Source organism: Thunnus albacares, chromosome 22, assembly GCF_914725855.1.
Source record: "Thunnus albacares chromosome 22, fThuAlb1.1, whole genome shotgun sequence".
NCBI classification, from domain to species: domain Eukaryota; kingdom Metazoa; phylum Chordata; class Actinopteri; order Scombriformes; family Scombridae; genus Thunnus; species Thunnus albacares.
Window position 1 is genome coordinate 13,562,597 of NC_058127.1, and position 16,746 is coordinate 13,579,342.

Below are 16,746 nucleotides of genomic sequence, written 5' to 3' on the forward strand. Positions count from 1 at the left end.
GGAATAAAAATGAACACCGCCGCTGTTCTTTATCCCGCCCCAGGTGAGAAGATGGGGCGGCACTTTGCGCGATTTGATCCACGTCGGGCTGTAAATGGATTAAAAAGATCCATTGATTTTCCCCTCCTTCTGTTCGCACATCACACTGGCGCAATCGATTGAAATATTCCAAATTCTTTATCATCTGCCGAGTGTGTGTGTGTGAACTTCTGAGCCTTCAGCCCCTACTGGCAGCTTCCTCCACTGACTGTCCTATAAAAATAACTGGTCCATGTTAGTGGGCAGTGGATACAGTACCATTATACTGTGAATATTTCAGATTTTTATAATGACGAAAGCAAACAACTGTCACATGACAATTTCATTTGAGCCATATTTTAATTGGTGTTTGCTTGAAGATGCTTGAAGATGACTAATAATGATCTTTACTGACCTCATATTAACAGAACATCTTCTCACATACAGGCCTGTGGCACCTTGTCACAATCCTGCAGTCTTGTCAAAGCATGGTCCGATAATGGACGAGTAAGCTACAGTAGCCAATTAGAGCAGAGATCCAACCAGAAGTGTGTAATGGTGTGAGAAGCTGAAATGTGTTCTGACATTGGCCGCTTGCATGCGTCGTCCAACATTATTAAGTAGTTATAAATGCGAGTAGTAGGAGGGTGTTATGGATTGGTAGTTATTTGGGGAATTACAGAGTGTATGTGAGAGTGATGCGTGAATTTTAAAAAGCCAGAAAGTTACTGTGAAAAGAGTTACTGCAGTTGACCGCTGACACTATTAACCACAAACAGATTTGGTCATTTCATGCTGTGCGGTTATAATGATCTGATTTATTGCCTATTAAAAGCTCCACTTATGCTATTTAGCAAGGGACATATAGCTGATGTAAACAGCATTTTGGGGGAAAAAAAAATTGCTGAGTCTGAGAAAACTACCCTGATGATGTTGGCAGTGTTATCTGGGCTTGGAAACAAATTTATAACAACAATCTTTTATTACAAACTGGGGGCAAGGAGTATGGAATATCTAGACATTTACAAGGCAGAGGTGGTCAAACTAAACAAGACTAATGGTTGCATTATGGGAAATGTAGTGTTTTTGGAGCTTACTCCCATACTAGGTACTAAAGATCAGGATATCTCTGGAACTGTTGGTTTGATTTTCTTTTTGTTAATCAATCTCATGTGAGTCTTCCAACTTGATGGAAGTACAATACAAAATTTGTGGGGTACCCATTTAAATATAAGTTGAAGGTGTTTCTTTTCTGTATTTACTGATGCGAGAGGTCCATCATGTTCAGTTCAGTATGGACTCAGCCACACCAGAATATACGGTGAGACAGTAAAATTATGAGCCAAAATAAATGATTTTCACTGAAATCTGATGTGAAAGTAAATTGTGGTTTTGCATGAAATTCAATTTTGGTTGTGACAGTTGTGACCTTTAAGGGGACAGAGAGAGCTGAGGAGTTCAAAGCGGAGGAAGCTCTGTCACTCTATCCTCTCTTGAAGTATGAACTACTCAATAAACGAGATGCAGTTTGCAGTCAGTCATAAGCGAGGAAGTACAGATACATCTCTTGCAAGAGTAGTAGAGGTCAATACGTCCCCAAGCTTCCAGAAACGTCTGTTTTTCCAGGGTGCACAAATAAATTTTCCTTCTTCCTAGGCATTATTAAATAGTGAGAAACAAAAATAATAATAATAATGCACATAAGCAGCAAGCTTACTGAGCTCATGCAGTTGTTTGAGTTGAAGGACTTCCTCCTCTCCTGCCTCTTCTCCTGAACTGAAGTGCAGGGCAGAGCCTTCCAGCGCGAACCAGCCCAGTCTCCAGTGGTACAGGTCGTGGCCTTCTTTGTAGTGGAGTTTGCCAATCAGCTCGCTGTCTCTCTGCACCAGTCCCTCCACTTTAGAAGGGATGAAGCACTGCGAGTCAGGCACATAAACAAAAAAAAAAAAAAAAAAAAAAAAAAAAAAAAGAGAGAGAGAACAGGAGTTGAATTAAGAACTTTCACAATTAACTGTGAAACTTTTTACTGTGGAGTGTCACCTCAAAAAAAAAAATTACAACACAGAACAGGTACAGATTTCTTCTTGAAACGATAAACCTTTGCTCAGTTTCTGGTCTCTGGCTGAATTATTTTCCAAGTACATTTCCCTCCCTCCTGCTCCGCTCTGTCTGGCCATTGATCTGCGATTCAAATTGAAATACGGAGGTGTGAAAAGCCTATGGTACAGATGGAGAGACATACGGGCTAATGCAGCTATACCTCCCACTATCTCTGACTGGGTCGACTGGGATTAAACAGATAAAAAAAAAGGGAATAGGAGACATATTTATGTAAGGTGTTATTACAAGATCCTGTCAGCATGTGGGGGAAGAGATAGCAAGACCACTTGTCTTACTGAAAGGAGCACAGGCAGCATGGGGCTCACTGAGGACAATGTGTGCCAGTGTGTGTGTGTGAATGTTGGAAAGTAGCAGAATGAATGAAGAAGTGCTATACGGATCTGCTGTAGTTCTGCTGTGGCGCATATTCACACAAGTTCCTTCTTTGTAACTTTAAGTGGAAAAACAAACTTATAAAAAGGAGGCAATGAAAATAAGTGTGCTTTTGTGTGTGTGTGTACTGTATGTAAAGTGTGTCACCTTTGTTAGCGCCTGGATCCAGTCGTGCTGCGTTTCCTGTGTTTCAGCTCCGACAATCAGTACTCGCTCTGTCTGCAGGTACAGCTCCACGGTAAACACAGCCCTGCCAGAGACACACAGCTCACTATGAAATATGTGGAATGGAAAAAAAAAAGTCCTCACGAGCATACACACACATACAGAAAGCAGGCAAAACTATGTACAGTTGTACACATTAAATTAAAAACATACATACAATACAACAAGACTAAGCAAGCCTAGTTTTATCTATCTATAGATAGACAGACAGACAGACAGACAGACAGACAGACAGACAGACAGACAGACAGACAGACAGACAGACAGACAGACAGATAGATAGATAGATAGATAGATAGATAGATAGATAGATAGATAGATAGATAGATAGATAGATAGATAGATAGATAGATAGATAGATAGATAGATAGATAGATAGATAGATAGATAGATAGATAGATAGATAGATAGATAGATAGATATCATCTTGGGGTTTGATCTGGTATTAACCTGCATCTCTCCTTTTTCTGCAGGTGATCATTAGTGTAACCTGGAACACCTGAGGGCCCCACGGTGTTTCCGGATTATTTAAGTCTGGCTGCAGCAGGCAGTTGGCTCTCCCTTTTCCCCTCTACCGACACCTGTTTGGTTTGGTTTAGTTATGTTGCCTTAGTTTTGTTATGTTTTACTTACTTGCACCTTACACTCACACACACACACATCTTACCCCCATGCACACCATACACCACTGACGCTATTAATATCCACACCTCATGCTCCAATTATATTTAGTTACTTTGTCTCCCTTTTTGTTGTGACTTCCTGAGCCGGGTCATAACACATGTAAATTACATCTGCATAGTCGAGCACTGATAAAAATGAGGCCTTTACAATCTGCAACCTACTGCTAAAAGAGAGGAACTGCTTATTTCTAACCTAATTGAAATTTAAGCTTTTTAGTCACTTCCTCAACATGAGTTTTAAAAGATAATTTTTCATCTTACCAGATACCCAGGTACTTATAACACAGGACTTTTTTTAATTTGAGCCCCAGATATTGTACTAATATTAAAACTAATAGTAAAAGGATTTTTCATTTGGGATCTGGTGAAGAGCGTTTAATCAGTCTTATCTGGATTTAGTACAAGCTAAAGATGAATCAGGACCTTTTGAATAGCTAAAAAAAATCTGACTTTAAGTCAGACAAAGCTTTGTAAATAGAGGGCACTGATGAGTAAATTACTGTGTCATCAGCATAATAATGAATAGAGCTGTTACTTACTAATGAGCCCCGGTCATTTACATACAATATAAATAGGATAGGACCAAGTACTGAGCCCTGTGGCACTCCTTTTGTAGCGTCAAGGAAACCAGATTGATGACCGTCCGCCACTATTGCTTGAGTTCTGCCAGTAAAACAATTGTGAAACCATTTACATGCACTTATGTCAAAATCAATTGACATAAGTCAATCCAAAAGAAGAGTATGGTCCACTGTGTCAAATGCTTTTGACAAATTAATGAACAGGGCAATACAACACTCCTTCTTATCCAGAGCACAAATGATATCATTTACTACCTTACATGCTACTGTCACAGTGCAATGTCCAGGTCTGAAACCAGACTGATGGGGGTTTAAAATGCAACGCTCAGATAGAAAGTGACGCATTTGATTATTGATGAGCTTTTCTAAGATTGTGGCTAAACATGACAGTTTGGAGATTGAGTGGTAGTTATTTGGATTACTGGTGTAACTTCCTTTATGCAGAGGCGGTGCATGTGCTGCTTTCCACACTTTAGGAATATTCCCGGATATAAGAGTTAATATATATATATATATATATATATATATATATATATATATATATATATATATGTGTGTGTGTGTGTGTGTGTGTGTGTGTGTTGAAGGAAAATGAAAATCAGCTTCCAAAAGCGAATGTGTCATCGTAACTGTATATTATCTGTAAAATATGTGAGATGCCAGTGTGTAGTCTGTGCTATTTTTACATTTAAAGGTGAGAATCTGAATTTTTCAAGTCTCTCTTAAAACAAAAGTAAGAACACTGAAATAGGTTTTGCTTGCTGTAATCATTCCTCCTGTTCATACTGACAATTAGAACATTCCTTCCAAATAAGCTCACAATCTGAGTGATAAGGCACAAAATTTACAGTCCTCATTTTGAGCAAAAATGAATTTAAACGTTTTTCTGAAGATAATATGAGGCTTCAACTGCCTGAGTTAGTCAAATGAAGTGGATATCTTCCACAGTTACAGGCTTTTTAGTAAAAAAAAAAAATCCCTCTTTGTGTCTGGACAGCTGCAGTGGAAGGATCATAACAGACAGAAGGAATTTAAGGACATTTCTTATGTGTGCATCAGTTGAATTTCAAGATTAGATTTGATGCTGTAATTGTATTAATCCCCAAACGAAAAATAGCCCATGACAAATACAGTGACACAAGAGATACGAGTCAGACAGGCACATCAGTCACACCAGACAACATAACGTGACAGACATACTGCCATATTCCAAGAAGACATAGGTGTAGCTCAGGAGTACGCTTGCCAAAAATTAAAAAAACAACTTAACACATACAAATAATCAGTAAATAAATGAAAGGTTGATCATAAGTAATGCACCGAAAAACTAAATCAATAACACCAGCAATACATATAAAATGACACTTATATTAGTGTTCAGCTGTGAAAACCTACTTATTTATACTTTACTTTATTTTAGTTTGACTTTCAGTTCAATTATTTCAGATATGTGAAATCACCGAGGGGTGAAATAATGTTTTATTTTATCCTGCAACAGTGAAACCGCAGCAACACTCTTCTGTCTGAAGTGTTTGCCATAAACATGCGCACACGAAAAAAATCCCTGTTAGAAACCAGACATCAGGTTTCATCAGCTCTGTGTAAAAAGACAATAACTTTGAAAGATATTCATTTGATTTGACTAATTTGGATGTCTGAAGCTTCATAGTAGCTTCAATTAATTTTCTAAATTTCTTCTTGATCCACTTTTGCACAGAGGAAGGGCTGTGGATTTCGTCCCCTATCAATTACATTGAAAGTGCATTAATGGCCTGTATGAACAGAAGGAATGATTACAGCAAGAAAACACATGTCAATGTTCATTTGGGCACCTGAATGTTGTTTTAGGACAGACTCGAAAAACTGTGAACCTGTATAATCCAAGTTTCCAAAGAACTGATTAAACAAATTTACAATAAATCATTCAATTCTAATAGAAGCCATGGAAAGGACACAGTGACACCAATCAGATGGATCAAAAAAACATTATTGGCTTTTCAGACGCCACACACACACACACACACAGTATTAAAGTAATGATTACATATTGTCAAATTTGACATGAAATGCATTCAAATGATTAGAACTGAGTTTGTGGAAAACTCTTTCTTGAGGCAGAGACTTCAGTCACCCATTTATTTTATCAGATGTTAAGAGTTTTGTCGCCTTGAATGGCGCCACATTTTAGACAATTACCAAGACAATTAATTATTTTCCTGCACAACCATTTTTAAACTGATGAGTAGCAGGCTGTGATATAAAGTATATATATAACTGATTATTTTGAATAAAATTAATTCATTTTTTTCATTGAATGAGAAGGATGCCTTGCATTTTTCAATACATCAGTCAGTAAGATTTCAATCAAGATTCCTGCTCCACTTCAAAGCACACTTTTTATTAAGTTCACCAGTTTTCTTGATAAATGTTAAATAGAACAGCAGAGTTTTTAAACTTGGAATATGATTTAAAAAAATCTATATTTTCCAAATATGTGAAGAAACACTTTTTTTTATTGATGTGCTGAAGCTTTGCTTACAGCACGCTGAAATGTATAGTAGTTCAGATGTTAAGATTTGACCTTGAAATTGTCAAGCAGCGAGCTTTTCAAACAATGTGTGTCAGTCCATCAGTGAGGAATGTGCACGCTTCTGGCCATGAAAATGTATGTATGTGTACATACTAAATACATAATCTTTCAACAACAAAAAAAAAGGAGCATGCATGCACTCTCACACTCATTCATTCACACGCATTTACAGGCAAAACCGTAGCTGTCAGAAGCAAAAAGGCAGCTATTAATCTTTGTTGGTCTTTCACCTTATGTCGTCTCTGCCTCCACCCTGCCCCTCTCCCTCTCTCCTTCTCTTTCTTTCTCTCTCTGCCACAGAGGTCAGAGTATCACTATCTTAATGGTTTGAACACACTACCAAGCGGTAGCTCCTTTTCCAATGGTATGCCACAGCGAGGGAAGCTCTAAATGCTACAGCGATGGGTGTTTAAGTTGGCGTGTCACAGGGGTCACGGCAGCACTGAGTCGCTCTCTTCTCACATGTGTCAGGGGAACAGGCGAGACACGGGTGTTTGTGTGCCCTTGCGTGACCCCGGCACCCCTTCCCCCTCTTCCCCTTCCCCTTCCTCCTCCTCCTCCTCCTCCTCTTCGCAGACAGGTGTGCAGGTGCTTGTTAGAGGAGGTCCCAGAGGGAGAGCGAAGGAGGAAGTGGTGAAGGATTGTGGCGATGCGCCGGCCAAATGGTATCGTAAAGAAAGGACAGGAGGAGAAGACAGAGGGATAAGAGATGAACTCTGCATCATGAGCGTCCCTGAGGGAGGGAGTAGCTGGGGAGAAAAAAAGAGAGAGAGAGAGAGAAAGCGAGCAAGGAAGACAGAGAGAGAAAGAGAGAGGTGTTGAAATAATGACGTGCAGAAGAACTCGAGATAAGAGACAGAACATATGGCCATGCTCACATACAATAGGAAACTTATTTGTACTGTGTGTGCCAGCAGTTTTAAAAAGTTTGTATCTCCTATGAACAACAAGTATTGTTATAGATTCTTTAGATTTGTCTTTTTCTTCTGTTCTTGTTTTCCTTCTTCTTTTCTGTTTTCTTATTTGTTTTCAACTTCTCACTCTTGCTCTTTCTTCTAATATGTTTATGTGCAGAAGTCAAATTAAAGCAATACAATAACCTGGTTACTGTATTGTGTGACTGGTTAGTGATATGATTTCTCCCCTCCTTACTATTGCAATTTTGAACCAAACCCGGCCTTTGTTAAGTCTATTGATGATGTATCTGATTTCTTTTCTGAGTATTTGTACTGATGGTGAGATGAGAGAACAGGCTCTGTAGTGAGAGAGCACGTACAGAGCCTATGTGTGCATCGGTTGAATTTCAAGAATAGAATTGATGCTGTAATTGTATTAATCCCCAAATGAAAAATAGCCCATGACAAATACAGTGACACAAGAGACATGAGTCAGACAGTCACATCAGTCACACCAGAAGACATAACATGACAGACATACTGCCATATTCCAAGAAGACAAATTAAAAAAACAACTGAAGTACAAATAATCAGTAACCACAGCAACAGTTTTCCTGTCTGCAGTCTTTGTCATAAACATGCCTACGTGTAAAAACCCTGTTAGTAACCAGACATTGGGTTTCATCAGCAGAAATCCTGCTGTGTTAACTTGATTCCACTTAGCCTTTCCCCCCGCTTAAAGGAAAACATTTCTTGTTTATAAGACGTTTAAGTAATCTGATTAATGCCGATGCCTGGCAGTAACCCGGTTACTTCCATGCATATAAAGACACTGTCTGCTGTCTGTTACCAGGCACCCCCGCAAGTGTCTTTTTTCTGATCACAGCCTGAAGTAACACAAAGAGAAAAAAAAAAAAAAGCAGTGGGTAAGATGTAAGCTACTGTATGAGTCTGTATCCTCTGTAATTAAAACTAAAACTACTGACATGAGCAAAATATAACCTCAGTGGATTTGATATAAACTGAAACACAGACAAATGGTTTAATTCTTGCAAATGTCATGAATAAGTTTTCATTTTTATTACAGAATATACTTATTTGAGAGTCGTTTTTGTTGTTGAGTAAAAGAAGGGAAAAACACTTTTCCTTGTGGAGAAGTCTGCTGCACAAAATTCACTTGTGGTTTAAACATGCATAGATATCTATATGTATTTATGCATTCTTTTATTTTGTCCTTAGGTTTTTCTGTGCTCTGAGAATGTCTTAATTCCCAAGCCCTTATATATACAGTATATACACATATACATCCCATCTTACTGGCAAAGTTAGCACCTACTAAAAGTCTTTTAAAAACTGCTATTTTTGTTGGTGTGTGTGTGTGTGTGTGTGTGAGAACGGCAGTGAGAAAGAGAGTGACGGAGAGAGCGATATGGTGCAAAAAGCAGCCGAAAAATGAAAAACAGGAAAAGAGCAGAGAGGGTTTGTTTCCAAGGTTTTTAGTTGAATTTGAAGGTCAGAACCGACTTGAAATATTCTTGTCGAAACAGGCAGATGAGTCAAAAAAAAAAAAAAAAAAAAAGTCCCTGGAAAAACCTCAACTTATCACCAGCCAACATACCCCCTCTGCATTAATTCCTTAGGAGTGGGGTTTGTAATATTCATACAACTTTAGCAAACGTATGTGTCGGGTCGCTGCTATAATTCACGGTGTCCTCTGCCATGGTGAAATTATCCGAATGCTGTGTTTAATGGAAACGACACCTACGGCCTCCTGTAGCGCGGCGATAGGCTGCTGGTGGGAGTGTGTCATCTACATACGTTAATATTCATGACAGTCAAGAGGTGAGGCGTCCCTGCTCTCTCCGCGCGCAGGCATGCTGGGAACAGTGAAAGTTGCATAAGTGAGAAGGAGTGAAGCAGACTTTCACATCGGGCCATTATGATGGCGGAGTATTAGCGACAGAGAAATAATAGCCTTTCTGGTGTGACGCCATGACCTGTAACTAGGATATTAGCTAAAAATGCTGCACGTCATTCTGGTATTGTAGAGTTTGTGCGCACACACTATAATCAGTGGAACCTGTCATCACTGTGCGTATGTGTCCAGCTCATTAGAAATGGCATTAGTTTTAGCTGGCCAGATGTGTTTCTAATAGTTGTATAAATAACATTTACAAATAAAAGCATTGTTCCCTCTTCATAACATCTGCTGCTGTCATTAAATACCTGGCTTACGCTTTAATCATAAGCCATTACCAGACTTCTCGCTCGGGATGATAAATTGGAAGCGCACACACATGAACACGCACGCACACACACACACATGAACGCACACATGGGCCGATCCAGTGGGATCGAGGAGAGGGTGAACGGGAACGGATCGAGACATCTGTTTCCTTTTTTTGTGAGTTTGTTACACTTCCAAGAGAAATAAAGAAAAGTTTGTTGTCAGAGCAACTTTTTAATAACTGAATCATAATCTGACGGAGGAGCAAGGGTGTTTAGGGGGCGGGTGGGGGGTGAGGAGGGTTGCCTCCTTAAAGTTGAACGGAGGCAGAGCAGTTAAAGCTGCGCCGTTTGCCTGCATCAAGTAAACAGGAAATATAGCATCCATAAAGCCCTGATAGGTTCTGTTAAACTGAATAATGTTCAAGTTAAGATTATGCTAATGAGACATATGACCAGAAAGAAAAACTATGTATGTATGTGTTGTTATGTCCTTTGTTGAAGTTCTGTAATATATGAAATACACATGCAGTAACTGTGTGTGTGTGTATGTGTGTGTGCACGCTCTGAGCAGGTTTAACAATCACATATAAATTATGATTTAGCTGAGGACATGCAATAAGGTGTTCAAAATGGGTTTAGGTGTACAGTATATGTGTATGGTTGGGTGCGCATAAGTGTGACAATGAATGCCCTATAACCTGGCTGAACTGCTACTAATGTGGATTCATGTGTAAATTAACACTTAATGCAGCAGGTTTAAAGGTCATGTTAAATTTTAGATATTGATATTAATATTTTAACAACAGTACTATGTCCAATTTTTGTGATTTTCAAGGTTTAACTTCAGTTCTATCGTACAAGATTTGAGCTCTCGAGCTTTAACCAAGCTAAATACTTTCAAAACTCTTTTAACTCCAAGTTTTAAAAAGGTTTTCATCAGACAATAAAATAGGCCATATGTGTGTGTGTTCATACCCTGCTCCAGTCATTGTCTCAGTGTTGCTGACTGCCAGGCTGACCACCTCGGTGATGTCCACCCTGCCGATGGCTGATGGGTTTCTCTCACTCTCATAGTAACTCAGGAAGCCGCCCTCCAATGTGCACCAACGACGTAGCATTTCTGAAACACACACACATGCACATAACCATGTAGTCACAAAAATAGACAGATGAATGTACTATAAGTTAGACCATATTCATATATTTTGTGTGACTAGTGTTTGTTTTTTTTTGATCTGGTGCCCCCATTGGTAGGATGAAAACAAACAAAAAGAAACCACACTAAACCAAACTAAAAGTACTTGTTTAGATATGGGTCCAGAACAGCGACAGTTAAATTTTGGCATTGAAAATTGTATTTGGCATTGAAAACAAAACCTGAACTGTAAAAGGAAACATTGGCATTCAAACACTTGTATTGGAAAAAGTTGTATTGGCACTGAAATGAGTATTGGCACTGAAAAAAGTTCCACTGGAAAATAAAACACAGGCATTTAAAAAATGACAATCTTAAAGTCTTTCATGTCTGTCGTTTTTCAGTGACAGTTTTTTTTTTTCAGTGTCACTGTTTATCAGTTTCAAATAACATTTTTTCAGGTGAGAAAGTAATCATGTAAATTCCCAATATGTGGTTAGTTTATCCGAATAACACCTGTAAATCTGCTGCTGAGTTTTCAGAGATGTGAGGAGCCGGGTGAGACCAGCCGGTCATCTCGTAGGAGCAGCCTGAGTCTTGCATCGTCATCTTGGGGAGAACATGATCTGATGAACAGATCTGTGCAGCTCTTTGGTAATTTACCGCTGGCTCTAATGTCTCTGCAGCATTTTAATATATAATATAATTCCTTTTGGAAGATAAATGTTGGTCTCACAGATGAAATCTAACAATTGTTGCTGCCGCATTAGTTTGTCTGAATGTAAAGTGAAGCTTCATATTTTTACCGGACAGAACAACAGTGCTGCCTCTGGGGCTCTATATGTACAGATATCACCACATTTCAATAACTATAAATGTATTCAAATGAGCAGATCAGTCTATATTAAATTTCGTTGGATTTTATTAAGCATCCTCCCCAGAATTTGCCAAGTCCTCAACACACCTACTTGACTGTACTGTGACAAAATAATCTCAGCTCAAAGCTCCACTAACTTTTTTTTCTCACAAAAAATAACCTCATTGACAGAGAGATGCAGTAAATTATGTTATTCAGTCTGTAATGTAGCTGTGATAAAAATCCTGTTGTAGCTTAATAAAATGAAACGAGACTTTTGGTGAACAGCAGCCACTTTGGCTACATAATGTTTCCCTTAATTTCCCAGGATTTTCAGTTACTTTGAAGACATCATCATTAGGCAACCGAAATGAAAGCAAGTGGAACAGGACCAAAACATGTCTCCTCTTGGGGTGTGTTTACTTCTTGTTTTACTTTTGTAATGAACTGAAATGCTAAAACATAGTGTAAGATACAGTAACACAAATAGAGAGGGGTCATCAAGACAACAAATTGACAGCAATGTCAGTTACACAACAACATCTATCTAATGTTTGCTTATATTAGCTAAGATAAGCTACCAAAAGCTAATGGCCATACCAGACCATGTAAGGCACAGTGTATTGAATTGAGCAAAAGTATGGTTTATTGCTTATAAATTTAACTTTGCATTTGTAGTAGTTCTTTCAAAAGTTACATAATCCTACATTAAGTAAATTGTATTAAGTATTAGTATTTGAAAATGTGCAATTTTGTAAATTGATCTGATGCTAACTTGAGATAATTTGTAGCTCCTTTCCTTATGCCTCCAGGACACATTAATACGTCCACTGCCACTGTTGGATTACAACTGTAAAACCATACATGTGCATACTGATAAAATTCAACAAATTGGCTATTGTTTGTGGAGTGAGAAAAAGAGATTAATTAGACCCTGCAATGTTAATGATTGCTTTGTGAACAATTAGCACCACTCCAACCCTATTAAACACAGCTAATGACTCTCTACAAGCTAAGACAGCACTACCAAGAAATCGTTTAAATGTTTGGAGATAAGGCACTCTGTGCATTCACACATGGATAGATGCATGGAGATGTGACGGTGTCATTGGCCTATTCATCTTGTTTAGGGTGCATTGTTTTTATCCAAATAAAAAAAAACAGACAAACGTGAAGAGATCACAACACCTGAAGACCAGGAGCCAACATCCTCCCAAAATCAACACCCACAATACAAGACTAACTAAAAACTAGAAATACCGCCAGTTGTATGTCTCTGCCAACCAGTCAGGCTGCAGTTTAAATCCATTTCTGTCCAGACTCATATAATACTTGTAGACTCTGAAGGAATTTAATAAAGTGTAAGTAAGTGTAATAAGTGTTTATTGTGGCGAAATGCGGAGGTCTTCATAATATTGACATGAATGATTCCAGTGAATATTTGCACATAGAGATTATTTGGATAAAAAATGTCATGACTTCATCATTTTATTTATATTAGACATTTGTGTGAAACTTTGTCATAATCAGCAAATGAATCCTTGACTTATGGCCAAAAACATGTTTTGTGAGGTCTCAGTGACCTTGACCTTTGACCACCAATTTCAATTTCCTTGAGTCCAAGTGGACATTTGTGCCAGATGTAATGAAATTCCCTCCAGGCGTTCCTGAGATATCGCGTTCACAAGAATGTGACGGATGTGAGGTCACAGTGACCCTGACCTTTGGCCACCAAAATCTAATCAGTTCATCCTGGAGTCCAAGTGGATGTTTGTACCAGATTTGAAGAAATTCCCTCAAGGCGTTCTTGAGATACTGCGTTCACAAGAATGGGAAGGACGGATGGACCCAGGAACATAATGCCTTTAGCCGTGGCTGTAGCCGGCACGGAGGCATTAAAACATCCTCCAATTACTAATACACACACTCTGAAAAGGACTGACAGACTATGGCCTTCATTTCCAAATCAAATAGAATGGGCAATAACCAACATCTTACTGTTGAAGGCCAAAAGATTTGGTTTGTATCCAAATCTTTTAGCCTTCAATCAGAGGGCCTATGTGAGGGGACATTCCTTCATATTTTTGTCTATCAGAGGACAACTGAGTCAACCGTACTGTATTTGTGAGGGCACAAAGACACTCATAAAGGGAGTAAGGAGAGTTAAGAGACTCCAAGTACCAAGCAGATTTCAATCAACAAACATGATCTCAGTGGAAAAGCTGGAAAACACACAACATTGTCTTTCATGACTGTCTGACTGTGCGATTTACATAGCCAATGAGCATGAAGTTCATGAAAACATACCTAATTTTGGATTTTCAGTCACCGTGCCATCTGCTTTTTTGTTCCACAACAAACACACACACACAAACAGCCCCCCCACCCCACCCACCCCCTGTCGCTTGCGACTCCAAAGTTTCCACTGTATTCATCTCATGAATATGCTAATTGTGCATTCCTCTGCCAACTGTGTGTGATGTTTCTGAAGGAACAGATATAGTTCCAATAAAAAAGGAAGTGTCTACAACTGGCTGTTAAAAGAAAAAGGATGTGATAAGCATAGGAAAGGAGGATGTCAGTTTTGCTCTATTCACCCTTGCACTGCCTCTCTGTACGGCTCTTTCTGACTTTTCCTTTGTCTTTTCCTTTTCTGTGTCAAAATAAACAATTTGGACACAATTCAGCAAACAGCTTTAAAATGGCAAAATGACTAATATCTACTTGCTCACTGTGGCATTTAAAAAAATACTGTTCCTCTGACCCCACTTTGCTTCCAGAAAAAAATTATTCCAGCAGCTGAAGAATCATCATTTCTATCTGAAACCAACCATGCATGTGGCAGGATTGTGTTTGTGTGGGAGAGAGGGAGAGAGAGAGAGAGAGAGAGAAACAGAGAGGGAGACAGATTACGGTATTTAAAGTCATTACCAATCCAATCTATCTGACAGGATGCACTGTTGTCTTGGTTACGGAAAAGATTGTAATGCACTTCACTTCCGTGCACAATGTGTCCCTGGATTGCTAGGGTTTTGCAGAAAATGTCACGTCCATCATTTTCCACCGGAGGATAGTTAAGCACTTGTTTGGCTGTAATTTCGCCGTCTTTCGCTCTGTCCCTCCTCTAAAAGGGTAATAACTGGATGGTTTAATTTGTAATATCTGAAACCCTCACACAATCATCTTCTTAAGAGGCGCACTTGATTTTCTAACTAGAGTCAATTGCTATCATAAGCTGCTAGAAAGCTGTAATGACATAATCTAGACATTTTGCTTCATAATGGTTCCTCTGGTTGCGGAGTCTATTAAGGAGTTTAAGTTGTGTGAACTGATGCAATGGCAAGTATAAACAGGTATTAGCTAGGAGGGCAGACAAATAAAACATATTTCTGCCACACATAATTACTTGTGTTTTATATACTGTATGTTCCTTTAACCTTTGCTCTTTTTTACCCATGACACAGGTATGGCTTTAAGGGTGGTTATGTGGTCAGTGAGTCTGTCCGTCAATCACTTTGATCCAGACTGAAATATCTCAACAACTATTCGACGGATTGTCATGAAATTTGATAGAGATATCTGTAAGTGTGTTTCCATCCAACAGTGTTTATGCACATCTACAATTTGAGCATTAAAAAAGTCTGAGTTTAAACACCAGACACTTTTTTAGAAAAAAGTTTTTACAATAAGGTAGAAACGTTGGGGTATCTACAAAAACAAACTGCAACAAAATGTAATGGAAACAACCAATAAATCATGACATACACGAAACGTAGTTCTCCACTGAAGAGACAAACAATGGCGGCAGAGGAAGAAATCAGATCTGTGTGGATCAGTGAGGATATTGTAGTGTCCCTTTGCTTTAAATAACAAACATAAATGCCATATTTCCATCATGTTTTCTACATGGTTTTCCATAATTTGAGGTTTGACTAGTACTATTTTAATTACATCATCTCATCACACCCTCTTCTGCAATGGTCTTAATACATCGGAAGTATAAAAGCAGCATTGATTGATATTGACTTTACCCACTTAGTCTTTATATCCATATGATTATTTGTCAAAAATCTCATTGTGTAAATATTTTGTGAAAGCACCAATAGTCACCCCTACAATATTGTTGTAATATCGATATTAAGGTATTTGGTCAAAAATATCATAATATTTGATTTTTGATATCGCCCAGTCCTACATCCTCCTGAGGCTTTTTCCATTTTTTCCTCCTTAAAGGGGTTTTGGGGAGGAGTTTTTCGCTTATCTGAATCGAGAGTCTAAGATAGAGGATGCTGTCTTGCTGTACAGACTGTAAAGCCCCTTGAGGCAAATTTGTGATATCAGGGTACATAAATAAAACTTGACTTGACACGTTGGCAAAAGTGGCATCCAGATCTTGTCTTGTTGATTAGACTACATCGAACAAAATTGTTTATCTACATTGTAGAAAGTGGGAAAAAATGTGATTTATTTCCTCTCCATTTCAAGGAGAAAGACACAAAAAATCCTGATGTGAATACAGGAAACAAATTGCTGCAGGATGGTGAGTCTAGACAGGGTGAACACATAAATGGACCCAATGCCAGACTATTCAGTTTCTGAACAATTATTCTAATAATGGTTAGCACATCCCCAGATACAGATGCACACAAAAGACCTAAACAAGTTGAAGAAACAGAGGGTTAAGGGGGGAGGAGGGGCCAAAAGGTGTAGCGAGACTACAAATGTTGGACAAATGGGTTTGAATTATGAATTAATATGGGGGATACATTGTATTAAGGAGAATGAAGTAAAGGCTGTGATGGCAGAAATGTGATATCTTACATGGAGGGCCTGAAAGTTAAAGATCTCAAACCAGGAAGAAAGTTTACAATCAACGATATAACACCAGTGATGTGTGACTGCCATTTCAGCACCATCATGACTGCAAAGAGTCCATGTGAAATAGCTGCAATGAGTATAACTAAGTTGAATGTGAGTATTATTCAGCTACATCGGAATTTGTGACACAAGTTAACTTCCTACGAAAGCAATGAATGCCTT

At 38.6% G+C, this 16,746-nt stretch overlaps 1 protein-coding gene across 4 annotated transcripts in view; it reads right to left on the minus strand.

The window, feature by feature from the left end:
- arap2 (ArfGAP with RhoGAP domain, ankyrin repeat and PH domain 2) overlaps positions 1-16,746 on the minus strand; it is a 139,354-nt gene that overhangs the window by 33,291 nt on the left and 89,317 nt on the right. For all 4 annotated transcript variants that reach the window (XM_044341054.1, XM_044341055.1, XM_044341057.1 and 1 more), the window contains 3 exons: positions 10,691-10,835; positions 2,659-2,761; positions 1,736-1,934 (listed from right to left, as the gene is read on the minus strand). In XM_044341054.1, coding sequence (XP_044196989.1) covers positions 1,736-1,934; positions 2,659-2,761; positions 10,691-10,835 — 447 coding nt within the window. The remainder of the gene's footprint in view (positions 1-1,735; positions 1,935-2,658; positions 2,762-10,690; positions 10,836-16,746) is intronic.